General features: G+C 49.9%; 5 protein-coding genes across 5 annotated transcripts; 3 read left to right on the top strand and 2 right to left on the bottom strand.

Annotated features, from left to right (window-relative positions):
• Window positions 1-745: 745 nt before the first annotated feature.
• On the top strand, window positions 746-2,616 carry A1O5_00912 (uncharacterized protein; the record flags this gene model as incomplete). Its single annotated transcript, XM_007741531.1, has 5 exons — window positions 746-912; window positions 1,019-1,291; window positions 1,352-1,527; window positions 1,582-1,943; window positions 1,993-2,616. 5 exons carry the CDS (start codon window positions 746-748, stop codon window positions 2,614-2,616), a joined length of 1,602 nt encoding a protein of 533 aa, XP_007739721.1.
• A 314-nt stretch (window positions 2,617-2,930) lies between these two features.
• A1O5_00911 (uncharacterized protein) lies at window positions 2,931-4,684 on the bottom strand (the record flags this gene model as incomplete). The annotated part of the gene is made up of 3 exons (XM_007741530.1): window positions 2,931-3,670; window positions 3,741-4,044; window positions 4,106-4,684. 3 exons carry the CDS (start codon window positions 4,682-4,684, stop codon window positions 2,931-2,933), a joined length of 1,623 nt encoding a protein of 540 aa, XP_007739720.1.
• Window positions 4,685-4,945: 261 nt separating this feature from the next.
• A1O5_00910 (uncharacterized protein) lies at window positions 4,946-6,891 on the top strand (the record flags this gene model as incomplete). Its single annotated transcript, XM_007741529.1, has 6 exons — window positions 4,946-5,202; window positions 5,252-5,344; window positions 5,391-5,598; window positions 5,648-6,632; window positions 6,683-6,747; window positions 6,796-6,891. The coding sequence occupies 6 exons, from the start codon at window positions 4,946-4,948 to the stop codon at window positions 6,889-6,891; spliced, it is 1,704 nt and encodes a 567-aa protein (XP_007739719.1).
• A 540-nt stretch (window positions 6,892-7,431) lies between these two features.
• On the top strand, window positions 7,432-9,150 carry A1O5_00909 (uncharacterized protein; the record flags this gene model as incomplete). Its single annotated transcript, XM_007741528.1, has 3 exons — window positions 7,432-8,429; window positions 8,481-8,937; window positions 8,998-9,150. The coding sequence occupies 3 exons, from the start codon at window positions 7,432-7,434 to the stop codon at window positions 9,148-9,150; spliced, it is 1,608 nt and encodes a 535-aa protein (XP_007739718.1).
• A 714-nt stretch (window positions 9,151-9,864) lies between these two features.
• On the bottom strand, window positions 9,865-11,403 carry A1O5_00908 (uncharacterized protein; the record flags this gene model as incomplete). The annotated part of the gene is made up of 1 exon (XM_007741527.1): window positions 9,865-11,403. One exon carries the CDS (start codon window positions 11,401-11,403, stop codon window positions 9,865-9,867), a length of 1,539 nt encoding a protein of 512 aa, XP_007739717.1.
• Between the last annotated feature and the right edge of the window lie 807 nt (window positions 11,404-12,210).

Below are 12,210 nucleotides of genomic sequence, written 5' to 3'. Positions count from 1 at the left end.
TATAACACATTAGTGCCTATAAGCATGCCTTTCGTTTCAGTTACCTACCACCTGAGGCCATGATAGTCAGTCTTGAAAATAAGCAGACAGACCAATTCTTTCTGTGCAAAGTGTTTAAAATTGGCGCAACGACTCTTACGGCAACTCGGAGGAGCAGGAGAAGAGGCGAAGGGTCGTTCGGCGCTGTAGACACCTATGTCTGACCGCAAGGATGGTTACGTTAGTAGAAATGCTCTCTGTAGACGGGATTCAATGATTAGACGGCAAGTCATGGCAGCAGCAAAACAAGGAGCATGGAAGGGCTCTGCGCCTTGGCCCGGAACAGAGCTTGCCGAGTCTCCGCTTTAGGATCCCCATACTCTTCCCCAGTCTCCAGAAACATTGAGCCTACTCGGGACTAGGCCTATATATGAGCTGATCGATTGGACAGCTCCGACCCGAGGTCTGGGCTAGTGGGACCGAACCAATAGGGGAAGCTAATTGGATTAGCTGTCGTAATCTCCCCACATAGCGCGGTTGCACATCCGGTAAGTCACGTAGTGCTGAAACCAATGGCATTCGTCCTCCCCACATGCTCCCCACTCGAATGAGCGATGTCTCCGACTGCTTTCAACTCCCATATCGAAATCTGATTTGGGTTGCGGGTATTTCAGCGTTGGCGCGGCCTGTCTGGTTCAAGAATGATCTCCGTGCCACACAGGCAGAGAAAGGTCCGACTCCAAGACACCAGGACGACCTACCAACAATGACTGCTGTCATTCAGCACCCCAAGTTGGGATGCATCAGAGGGAGAGACGACGGTGATGTTGTGCAGTGTCTGGGACTCAAGTATGCCACTCTAAGCGACCGGTTTGCAACAGCAGTCCTCTTTGACGAGAAGGCGGCGGGAGAGATCCAGGCCACCGAACCCGGGTACGTTCCACTAGTCATTGGCAGCCAGAGCTTGGGCACCATTGCAAATTCCTACACAGCTCCTTGAAGTCTCAAGGGTGGCTAAGTTTCAGTCTTGATCGGACAGCCCGGGCGTTATTTCTCTGCCGGAAGGTTGTGTCTTGGAACAGGGTCTCATTCAACAATCTCTGCCAGTGAACGACTTGTCGTTTTCCGAGCTCCACGGCCTTAACCTGAACATTACAATTCCCAAAGGAAGCAGAACGAACTTGCCGGTATTCGCTTTTATTCATGGCGGTGGGTTTGGTATGGGTTCAAATGCCTGGCCTCAATACGACCTTAAGAACATTGTACGCCTTTCTCTGAAGAATGGAACGCCCGTGCTGGGCATAAATATCAAGTTCGCGAGCCACTTCCCGGAGTAAAAGCCATTTGATCCAGCTGCTGACCCTTTGACCAGCTATCGTCTAGGTGTTCTTGGGTATCTGACTTCTCAGGAGCTCCGGGAAGCCGGATATGAAAGCAACAACGGAATCCGAGATCAGCGCATTGCCTTCGAGTGGATTCGAACACATGCGCCTGGGTTCGGAGGAGACCCGGGCAATGTCACCGTTGTTGGCGAGAGTGCAGGTGCCAGTAAGCTCCTGCCCGACTATATTCTCTTATGGCCCAGACACTGAGACTATTTAGTATCGTGTAGCTTGCATCTCCAATCCCACGAGGAGCTCTTTCAAAGAGCGATGATCATGTCCGGAACATTCTTTCTTTTCAAACCCCTTCCACTCCCTGTAGCGGAGGTTGCATATCAGTCAACACTAAAGGCTTTAGGTCTGGACCAATTGGCTCCACCAGAGCGCTTAAAAGCTTTGCTCCAAGTTCCCACGGAACAGCTATACGCCAGCATCCAGCCTGAAATACCACTTTTTCCAGTGGCCGATGGACACTTGGTGCATCGTGTACCGACATTTGGCCAGATTGCCACGCAGGACTCGAGCTTCCTGCCTGGGAAGTTTTGGACCCAGGGTATCATGATTGGTGATTGCCAATTTGATGTGAGTGAAGCAGCGCGGCTATACAATCCATAAACTCAGATATCTCCAGGCCAGCATATTCGCGATCTTGCTCGGACCACGACGGAAAGGAATCGCAGAGGCTTTCGAAACGTCGATTCAAACCAGTCTCCAAGATCACCAGGGACTAGCTGATGCCATACTCAACAGTTATGGCATTCGGACAGCTCGATCTGACGAGGAAGCCATGTCCGGCATTCTCAAGTTTATTAACGATATTGCATTCGACGCACCACTGAAGGCATTTTGTGAGGGTTGGCCTGAAGGGAAAGCATTTGTATACTGTTTCAATGTCGGTAATCCCTGGGAAGGTCCTGGGAAAGGTCAAGCCACCCACATACTGGACATTGCGTTCTTATTTCAAAACTACAATGACTTTTTGACGACAGAGCAGAAGGCGGTGGCAGAGCAGTTTGGAAGCCACTTCATCTCATTCATCTGTGGTGAAGCCCCGTTCCCATCTCACGTACCTGGGAAAGGTGGGGCAATGGTATATGGCAGTCCTAGTGAAGCAACAGAATTTGTTCTGAGTGATCGCCCTGAGGATGTTGGCAGACGGAGCATCATCTCCTCCATCGCGACTGAATACGGAATGCCTGATACAGCGCTCGATGCCATGTCGGCGGCGTTGGATAGATTCGTGGCTGGATATTGAGTAAACAATTTATAGAGACCGTGCAAATATAGGTCAAACCTCCGACTTTTTGTTCACATGTTACGCTCTTACTCCGCCATTCCCATCCACGAGCTCGCCACATCCTAATGGGAGAACGCGGCGACACAAACCTGACTGACAGATTCATGTTATCTCGTTTTAGTCGCACCCAGTATTTTCAGCGTTCCTTGTTCTCAATGTCCTAAGTTTTCCAGATCTAAATACAACAGGAAATACTGCCCTGAATTGTTGAGGCTTTATGCCACACAGCTGCTGCAGTTCAGCCTCCTTCCAGCAGATGCAATGTGCTCCCTTCATTCGACCACCATTCCAAGAGCGTCGACTTTCACATCCCCGAGGTAGTACCCCTCTCGTAAAGCCTGCTCCCATTCCTCTATCAGTTTGCTCTTCCGAACCTCGTTTCGAGGGATAAAACGCAACCGAAAAGGCCTAGGCAATATATTTCCCGTGTCTTCATAGGCATTGTCGGATACATCGACAGTTTCTTCTCTCCCCTCAGCATCCAATGGTGGACGAATGTCAAAAGCCCAAATAATTTTTGCAAGGGTGATGAACAGGCTATTCTCGGCCAAATGCATGCCTGGGCAGATCCTCCTGCCAGCTCCAAAGCCAAAGTGATCGCGAGCAAATGGATCTCCGCCGGCATACGCACCGGCTTTGAGAGGGTGGTTGAGATAACGTTCAGGCCGAAACTCGAAGGGATCTTGGTACCGGGCGGGATCGTAGTGCACCGCGTATTGGCACAGAGCGAGAACTGTGCCTTTGGGGATGAAGTAGTCTTTGTAGTAAACATCGGCCGTAGTCATATGAGGCTGGCCAAGACTCGACACCGGCCTGAGGCGAAGGATCTCCTTGACCATCGCTCGAATGTAAGGAAGCTTCTCCTCGTCTTCCCAAGTAGGCGACCTGGCGTCGCCCACCACTCTGGAGATTTCTTCATTGGCTCGCTCCTGTACATGAGGATAAGCTGCCAAGTATTTCACACAACTGTTCAAGGCCGAACTTGTCGTCTCGGATCCTGCTTCGATCATTGCTATTGAAACAAACTACGTGAGCCATGGTTCTGGTGGGGAATGTTGGATCGGAAGTGGGATCAAACTTACTGCCAGCCACGTACGCCGCCTGAAGCTCGCTGATCTCCTGCTTTTCCCAGTCAGTTTCAAGCCATTGTTTCACAAAGCACTCCGGAGCCTTTCCCAGGTCGATTTGAATTTTCAGATCGTTCCAAAACTTCATCCATGCTCGGGTCTGACGTTCTTGATACTGCAATGCCCGTTTCCTCCAGGATTGAAGCGCTGTTGGAAGCTTGGCGAGCGGCGGGAAGACATCCGCCCAGAAAGCACCTGGAACAGTTGTGTCTGAGAAGTCTTTCATGATGCCATAGACTTCGACAATGTCTGGGTTATCCTGTACCATGAGAGACAGAGTCAGCTACCATCTGGCTTTGTTGGCGATTGCACGAACGAACCGAAGTCGGCACCCTTTTTCCATAGGTTGAAGTGAGGACGACTGAAGTTGTGTATCTTCTAATGTGGTTGTAGAATTCTTTGTCGTCGAGATTAGAATTGCACAAATCGTAGATCAATTGTTTTGCTTCAAAATCTTGGCTTGGACGGAACTTCTCAGACATCCTCGGAGTGAGGAGTTTATGAACAAGACCTCGTAACTTTCTCCAGGTTGGGGTATTTCCCATCAAAAGAAAACGCCGACCCCCTGATACCAGCTCACTCAGCACAGGGGTTGGAACGCGTCCCGAAGTCGATGCAGCCTGTCTGTCCATGATCTCCTTTATGGCTGCTGGGTGATTGAGGAATACCCAGTTGTACCGTCCTAGACGGAGCCGAAAAAGTTCTCCATACTGCTGAGCCCATGATATCAGCTGGTGTCGTGGTTGAATCGGGACTTGGAGGATATTTCCTATCAGCGGAAGGCCTTTGGGGCCAGGTACTTCCCGGTAACCTTTTGGTGGTCTCACTGAGCGCGTCTTTGATAAAATGATACCTGCGACTGCGACAAGCGCCAGCCACACCACTACTCTGCCCAGCATTGTGATTAACTGGCCCTGTGTTTAGCAAACACTGTAACGATCCTTCAGGGTCATTATCAATGGTGTTCGAACCTCGCCCCCTTGGTTGTGTTCACTGCTCACCCACATGAAAGTGACGAGGGTGTCTTTCATACCCCCACAATGCATACGCCACTGTGGGGTGTCAGAGGCCCTGTAATGTGATTAACAGTGCCTTGCAGCTCGACTCGCGGTTTCACTGGGCGTCGAACCTTCTATTCCAATCATCCAAAAATAACATCGATGGCGAAATTCGTGTTGTATTCTGACGAAGACCTGCAACGGCAGCACAGGGAACTGTTCGAAAAGTCCATTGATTTTCCTATTGAGCCAGTCCTGCCTCCCAAAGTGACCGCTGCAGAATTCGAATGGGCAATTAAAGAATGGAGAAAAAACCTCGGAGTCGCGAATGTGATCACAGGCTCCTCACTTTTCAATTTCATTGACCCGTTCGAAATGATGGAGATTGACAAGAAGAGTATTCCATCAGCAGCAATCTGGTAAATATCTCCCCCTTTCTAAATCACCAAGGCAGTGACGTTTTTCAAGCCCAGGCTCTGTAGAAGAACTTCGCGAAGCTCTGAAAGTTGCGAATCAGAAAGCGATTCCACTTTGGACGTGTTCTAGAGGGAAAAATTTAGGGTTAGTTCGGAATCCGAAGATGAAGATACGCTTGTAACAAGATCAGGTATGGAGGCCCAGCGCCTCGAATGCGAGGGAGTGTGGTGCTCAGTTTACACCGGATGAACAAGATTATCGAAGTCAACGAAAAGTATGCCTACGCCGTTGTCGAGCCGGGTGTCACATTTTTTGATCTCTACAACCATTGTCGAAGCAACAATCTGAAGTTATGGCCTAGTGTGCCTTCCTTGGGGTGGGGAAGCGTGTTGGGTAATGTGAGTCGTTGTCGAACGGACATTGAGCGAGAAAACTGACACTTTAAAGACGGTGGATCGTGGTTTTGGCTACACTCCCCTTGGAGATCACCATCAGCATATGTGTGGACTTGAAGTCATGTTCGCAAATGGAGACCTTCTTCGGACGGGCCAATATGCAATCTCCCACGGCAAGACAGCTCATCTTTGCAAATATTCCTTCGGTCCGTCGACAGAAGGACTCTTCCTCCAAAGCAATCTCGGGATTGTTACTAAGCTTGGACTATGGCTCTACCCCCAGCCCCAGACCTTCATATCCTGCACTGTCGACATGGACGATCCAGAAGATATTGAAGCAATTGTGGATGTCCTGGGAGAGCTTCGTAGGCGAGACATACTACAAAACAACCCAGTCATTCGCAACATTATTGCATGGTCCAGTATGCAGGGAAGAAGGGAGGATGTCTGGGATGGGGAAGGCCCAATTCCCCAGTCAATATTGAAGAAATTGCAAAAGAAGATGGACCTCGGGTATTGGATGGTCCGATTTGGCCTCTACGGTCCGAAAGACGTTGTCGAAAAACGGTTGGACGTCGTAAAGAGTGTCATGAGCCAACAGGCACCTACCGCACGCTTGAGATCCTACCTCTTTGAAGGAGACGACGGTGGGCTAGTTGATGCAACTAAGATCCCAACGCCTCTCGGTGGCGGACAAGTTGGAGTCCCGGACATGTGGACACTTCCTGCAGTGCAATATCGCTGCCCTAAGGCTGCTGGTCTTGGAGCTCACACTGATTTCTCTCCGATCCTTCCTGCTTCCGGGAAAGTCGTCTTGGAATGGTTCTTAGTGGCCAAAAAGATCATTGAAGCGGAGGGCTTTGATGCTTACTGTGGGGGTCATTTGCACGCTCGACATATGGTGTTGATCAACATGATTTTGTTCGACAAGTCCAACGCAAACCAACGTGCTGCAGTGCAAACCATCTTTCAGAATCTCGTCAGGGAAAGCAAAAAGAGAGGCTTCAGCAAATACCGTTCCCACATCAATGACATGGGTATGTGTACAGAGCAGCTCTAGAGTGCATTTCATGACTAACACTTCTAGATGCCGTTGCCGATATGTACGATTTCAACAACCATGCTTATCGCAGGTTCATTGAAGGTCTCAAGGTTCGTGACTACAACTGCACTACAGAATCTGCAACTGATGATCAGTAGGACTCTTTGGATCCAAACGGCATCCTCTCCCCAGGAAAGCAAGGAATTTGGCCCAAGAGATACCGTGTCGAACAGCAAACAAAACTGAAATTATAGACTTCAAAATAACCAATTATTGAGGATTGTATTCGCATGAACGGGGAAACAGTGAATCTCTCAACTCCCAGAGGTTTTATCACTTGTCTCTTCGATCTTGCGTTCTCATCTTCCTTGACCAGATTAGAATTAAATCAAATCAGCTCTGTCTCCGTGTCACCCTTGATAGTTCTCCATGTCACTGACAGCTCTCCCTCTAGCTACCTAGCATGCGTATTTCCCAACCTGATGGTGCCCCTAGGCTAGTTCGAGGGGCCGATGGCTCCCCCCACCCATCCCCACATTGTGATAACCAATTGGTGAAGTGGGCGAATGTGTATCTCAGACCTTCATGCTGGTGGTGGAGGCTACAGGCCTGAAGTTGAATACTACTGTAAGACCCCGCAACTCCAGGTGATCCGAGAGAGCTGAAATCTTCCCCCCAAAGTACGTGTCTCCAGACCTGATTGTTGTATTTCCTCTCTCTATGCCCTCACACTCCGTTCAATACATTAGTCAGCACGTGAAGGAGTTTATAATGCGATGGCCGGCCTCAGAACAATGACCTCTTTTTGGGAAACTTCTACCATTCCTCTCAGCTCGAAGCTGTTGCGGTTTCGCGAAGACGGTGACTTGCTTCGAATCTTGTCGAGGATGACACTCGCCTCTTCTATCAACCTCCAAACCAGCCTAATATTGGCTGTAATCTTTCTTTCAACTGTTGTACTGTACCGTTTGTATTTCCACCCGTTGGCCAAATTACCCGGTCCGCCACTTGCTGCTATCACTGGTCTCTACCGCACCTATCTCTACTATCGGGGAGATTGGCACGACCAAGTTCTAAAAATCCACCAGAAATATGGTCGAGTGGTCAGGATCGCCCCCAACGAGGTCTCTGCGGTCGAGTTGGCCGCGATGAAGCAACTGTATGGTCACGGCAAAAGCGCAAAAAAGACGACATGGTATGATGTGTGGCATGTTCCCAACGCGTCCGAGGCGTTCTTTGCCGTGCAGGACCAGAAGAAACACGCCAGTCTTCGCAAACGTGTCTCAGCAGCGTACTCGATGACGGCGATCCTGCGGGTCGAACAGTACATTCAAAGTTGCTTGGACCTCTGCTTCGCGAAACTCCAAACTCAGGCAGAAGAAGGAGAGGTGATCGACCTTTCCAAATGGGCTAACGCCTTTTCCTTCGATGTAGTCGGCGAACTCGCTTTCGGTCAAAAGCTTGGACATCTAGAAGCGAATGGCGAAGATGTTGACAATCTACGAGAGTCCATCCGGATCGGCTTTATGTTTGGTGCCGTCATGGGCAACATCCCTGGCAAGACGAAATGGGTCATGAACCCTGTTTTCAGCGCTGCCGTAGAGCTATTCGGCGGCACCAACGGCCTGGAAAAATTGAAATCTTTCAGTCATGCCAAGATTGCTGCTCGAAAAGAAGCGAGGGACGGAGCCAATCGTGAAGACTTGCTTTCCCACTTCCTCAAGATGAAGAAAGTTGATGGTCCAGAACCTGCTAGTTTTGGAGAAGTCCTCATTGAAGCCATGAACATTGTGTGAGTATCCAAGTATTCTTGGCTGATCGAATGTCTGACGCGTTATGTTAGCGGCGCCGGAGCAGATACTACCTCAATCGGGATCCGAACTTGTCTCTACTACATCTGTACCCACCCGCAAGTCTACAAGCAACTGCAGGAGGAGGTGGATAGCTTCTATGAAGCGAACAACTTGGATTCACCAATCACCTATACTCAGACGCAGCAACTGACTTACCTGAGAGCCGTGGTCACCGAGGCATTGCGTTTGCTCCCGTCTATTGTCTGGCCGCTGCTTCGGTATTCACCGGGCTTGACGATCGACGGACGGTACATTCCAGAGGGTGTCGAGATCGGGATCAGTCCAATTGCCCAGAACAGAGACACTGCTGTGTTTGGTGACGACGCTAGTGAGTTCAGACCCGAGAGGTGGCTGGAAAGCGCCGAACGGACATCATTCATGGAGAGCGGCAACATGACATTCGGAGGCAATGGACCCAGGACCTGCATTGGTCGCAATCTCGCCCTGGTATGTCAACCCAATTCTCTCTTCTCTCTCCTTGGCCCCATGTTGACCGTTTACTTCCAGGTGGAAGTCCACAAATTCGTGGCCCAAATGCTTCGCAACTTTGACATTGAGCTCGCCAACAAGAAGACGCCCTGGCGGATCAGCAGTTATTGGTTTTGCAACCAGCTGGACATGAAAGTGTTGATCAAACCTCGTGCGTGCAGTAAGATCTGAGAGAACTTAGTACCAAGCTTTCGGACGTTACCATTTGGAAAGGAATAAAGCATGGACTGTTGCTGGTCTACTGCAAGTTCCCGTATAGAAGTAGTCTAGCGTCAATAAGGACGTTGAATTGGTAGCTTGAGGCGTGACGGAGACCCGACATACTGGAATAAATTGGAAGCAAGAAAAACTTGGACTCCTCAACAAAAAATAAAAGGCTTTGCACCCCAGTCAGCGCCCAGTTCTAAACCACCAAGGAGATATTGCCAGTGTGGCCAGATAACCTTAGTTCCGGATGGAGTGTTTGGGCTTATTTCGGGTATTTTCCTTGGGAAAATACATAGTTGGTGCCAGCAAATGAAGGGAGAGATTGACAAGCTGACGGCGCCAACCATCAAAGCGGGGCTAGTATCAATGTCAACCCACAATCTACGAGAGAATATTGAGAATTACATCTTTTGGGAGTATATGACCAGTTTGACATCTGCTAATGTTTTCATATTGAATCTCCTGGGTGCCTATCAGAGATGTACTTATGCTTTGTGCAAGTACATCACGTAGAATGGTTTTGATCACAAGGCCATCACTCTATGAAACCTAGGCAGAGCGACTGTCACGACAGAACTTTGGCTGGACAGTACTGAGATGAGAGATCCTGGACTTTTCCGAAAGCAGCCATAGGTGGCTACTCTAAGCTGGTTGACATTGGAGCGTTGATAGATAGCTTCACACGATATTCAGTTTGTCATATCGTAGATCCCGAGGAACGGATGGCGCGCCCACAAAGCGCGCGCTTGCTTTCCGAAGATATAAAGGGGAATGCCGAGAAGGATAAGACCCAGCGAGATGGCTCCGGAAACGACGTGAGCTATTTTCGGCCCAGCGGAAATGTACCAGTCTACCCAAAAGTAGCCCATCCCAAAAGGAAAGATGTTCTTGACCGCGAACAGAGACAGCCAAGGCGACCCAGGATACGTTAACCTGGGCGCCCAAACCCCAGCCGATCCAGCCAATAAGCCAGAGGATAGTGCCAGGAATCAGGTACCAGAGGCGAAATTCGGGCTCGTAGACATTTTTGTTGAGCTTCGCCAGACGCTTCACGAAATAGTCGCTCGAGGATCCGATCAAGATTGATAATGTTGTCCCAATCCAAGCGGCAATGTACATGTTGCCGACGGCGTTAGACGCGAAACTATAGGGAGGCGACACTAGCAGCAGAGCCATAGTGAAAGAGATGCCGACGGGCCAGGACAGAGGTAAGCCTGCAACAGCAGTATAAAAGATGGTAGGGTGGAAGCTGAGGGCCAAAGTATGCCAGGTAAGAGTCCAGATTGGTCGTTTGCTGAGCCTTGGAGACCAGGGTCTCAGTTTTCGTAGGTAGCTCACAGGTTTCTCATCTGAGGAAGACTCTGCGGGTTGTTCTTGAACGTCAACATGAGAAATCTCCTGGTGTTTGAGGCTGCCATCGTGGACCTGGGTTACAACTCCATCGTCATTTCGATGTGCCAAGACAACGGTATGCCCGCGTGGATAGGCACACTCATAAAAGAAAAAGAAAATCAAGGTCACTGCGATGGCTTCGGAGACAGCAAGGCCAATGAAACACGATCGAAGATCGAATCTATTGGCGATCTGGGTGGTGATAGGCACACCCAGAGTAACTCCAGTCTGGGACAAGAAGAGGAACAGTGTGATGCGAGTGCCCCGTTCGTGGACGTAGAATAAGTCAGGAACTACGGCAAGGCCCAGGGTCTCGTACATAGCCTGACCGGCGCCGGAGAGGATCCGGGCCCCGAGCATCGAGTTGTAAGTGGAGGCACAAGCAGCCCAGGCATCAGAAGCTACAAGAATTACGCCGGCGGTGAGAAACAGCACCCTTTTCCCGAAGACTCGGCATGCCACACTGTAAATGTAGGAGCAGGCTGCAATGACGAGCAGCATGTAGGAGTTTAGATGGGCCACGTTGTTGATGGACTTGCTGTATTGGATAGACAACTCGACAGTGACGGGTGTCAGGATAGGGCCGTGGACCAAACTCAGGGTGGCCATGATCAACACCATCCCGAAGCTGAGATTTCTCTGCCACAATGGCCAGTTCAGAGGATCATTAGGGTCGTCCGATGGTTGAGGAGCAAGAACGACCCCGGTCTTGTCGTGTTTAAGGTGCGCCGTACTGTGGCTGTTCTGGGCATCGCTGACATGGTCAAAGAGTTGGATAGTGCCCTGAACGACCGGAGTCTTTGGTTCTGCGACTCCCAAACCCATCATGCGGTAGCAAAATCGTCAGATGACAGTGTTCGGAGGCTGGGAAAGACAACTGACGGTCCTATGCGATGTCACCAGACAGAAAACTTGCATCTCATATAAATGTAGAGACAATAAACTGAGGCATCGAGGACACCACCGCCACATAATACTCCCACAGCCTCATCCGCAACCCTTTCACACTTCCCCACACGCAAGTGCTAGAGATATTCGATCCACGAGAGCATCATTGGCATGCTGTGGTGGCCCAGAATATAAAAGAGAATTACATATTGGGCAGTTTCATCAGGTTAAGCTAACCCCACACCTGGAGTTCCTAGGAAGTTTCAGCTCTCTGCCCACCTCGTCCACCTGTATGATTACCAAAGGATGTAGCTGATGGCATAGCTGCACATTACTATTCAGGTGTTCATAGTCCATTTCTCGGTAGAAACAACTTGCCGACCTAGTTAACTGCACGGATGAGGGAGAACTTTTACGTCGAAAAGGACGGAAAACAAAGCCCCAGTGACAGCCTCGTACCCAAGCCTAGGGTATGTTGGGTATGATACTGGTGCAACCGTAGTCATGTGACTACAGTTGGTCTCCGGTCTTTCCATTGTGCCATACCCAGAACTAACTGGGGTAGTTAGACTCTTCCACCAATTCAATCCCATCGACCAATTCAGTCTAGCACATATTCGGCACGATTGAATGGATTCTGTGCCCTTGCGGCTATAACACCTCCACATCCCAGCTCCACCCACAGATCAGGAGCGGGGTGGTAGACTATTGGTGTGCTATTCCTTGCAGCTGCTAGAAAATGAA

Source organism: Cladophialophora psammophila, assembly GCF_000585535.1.
Source record: "Cladophialophora psammophila CBS 110553 chromosome Unknown aczJe-supercont1.1, whole genome shotgun sequence".
Taxonomy (NCBI): Eukaryota; Fungi; Ascomycota; class Eurotiomycetes; order Chaetothyriales; family Herpotrichiellaceae; genus Cladophialophora; species Cladophialophora psammophila.
This window is presented reverse-complemented; position numbering and strand designations above follow the sequence as displayed.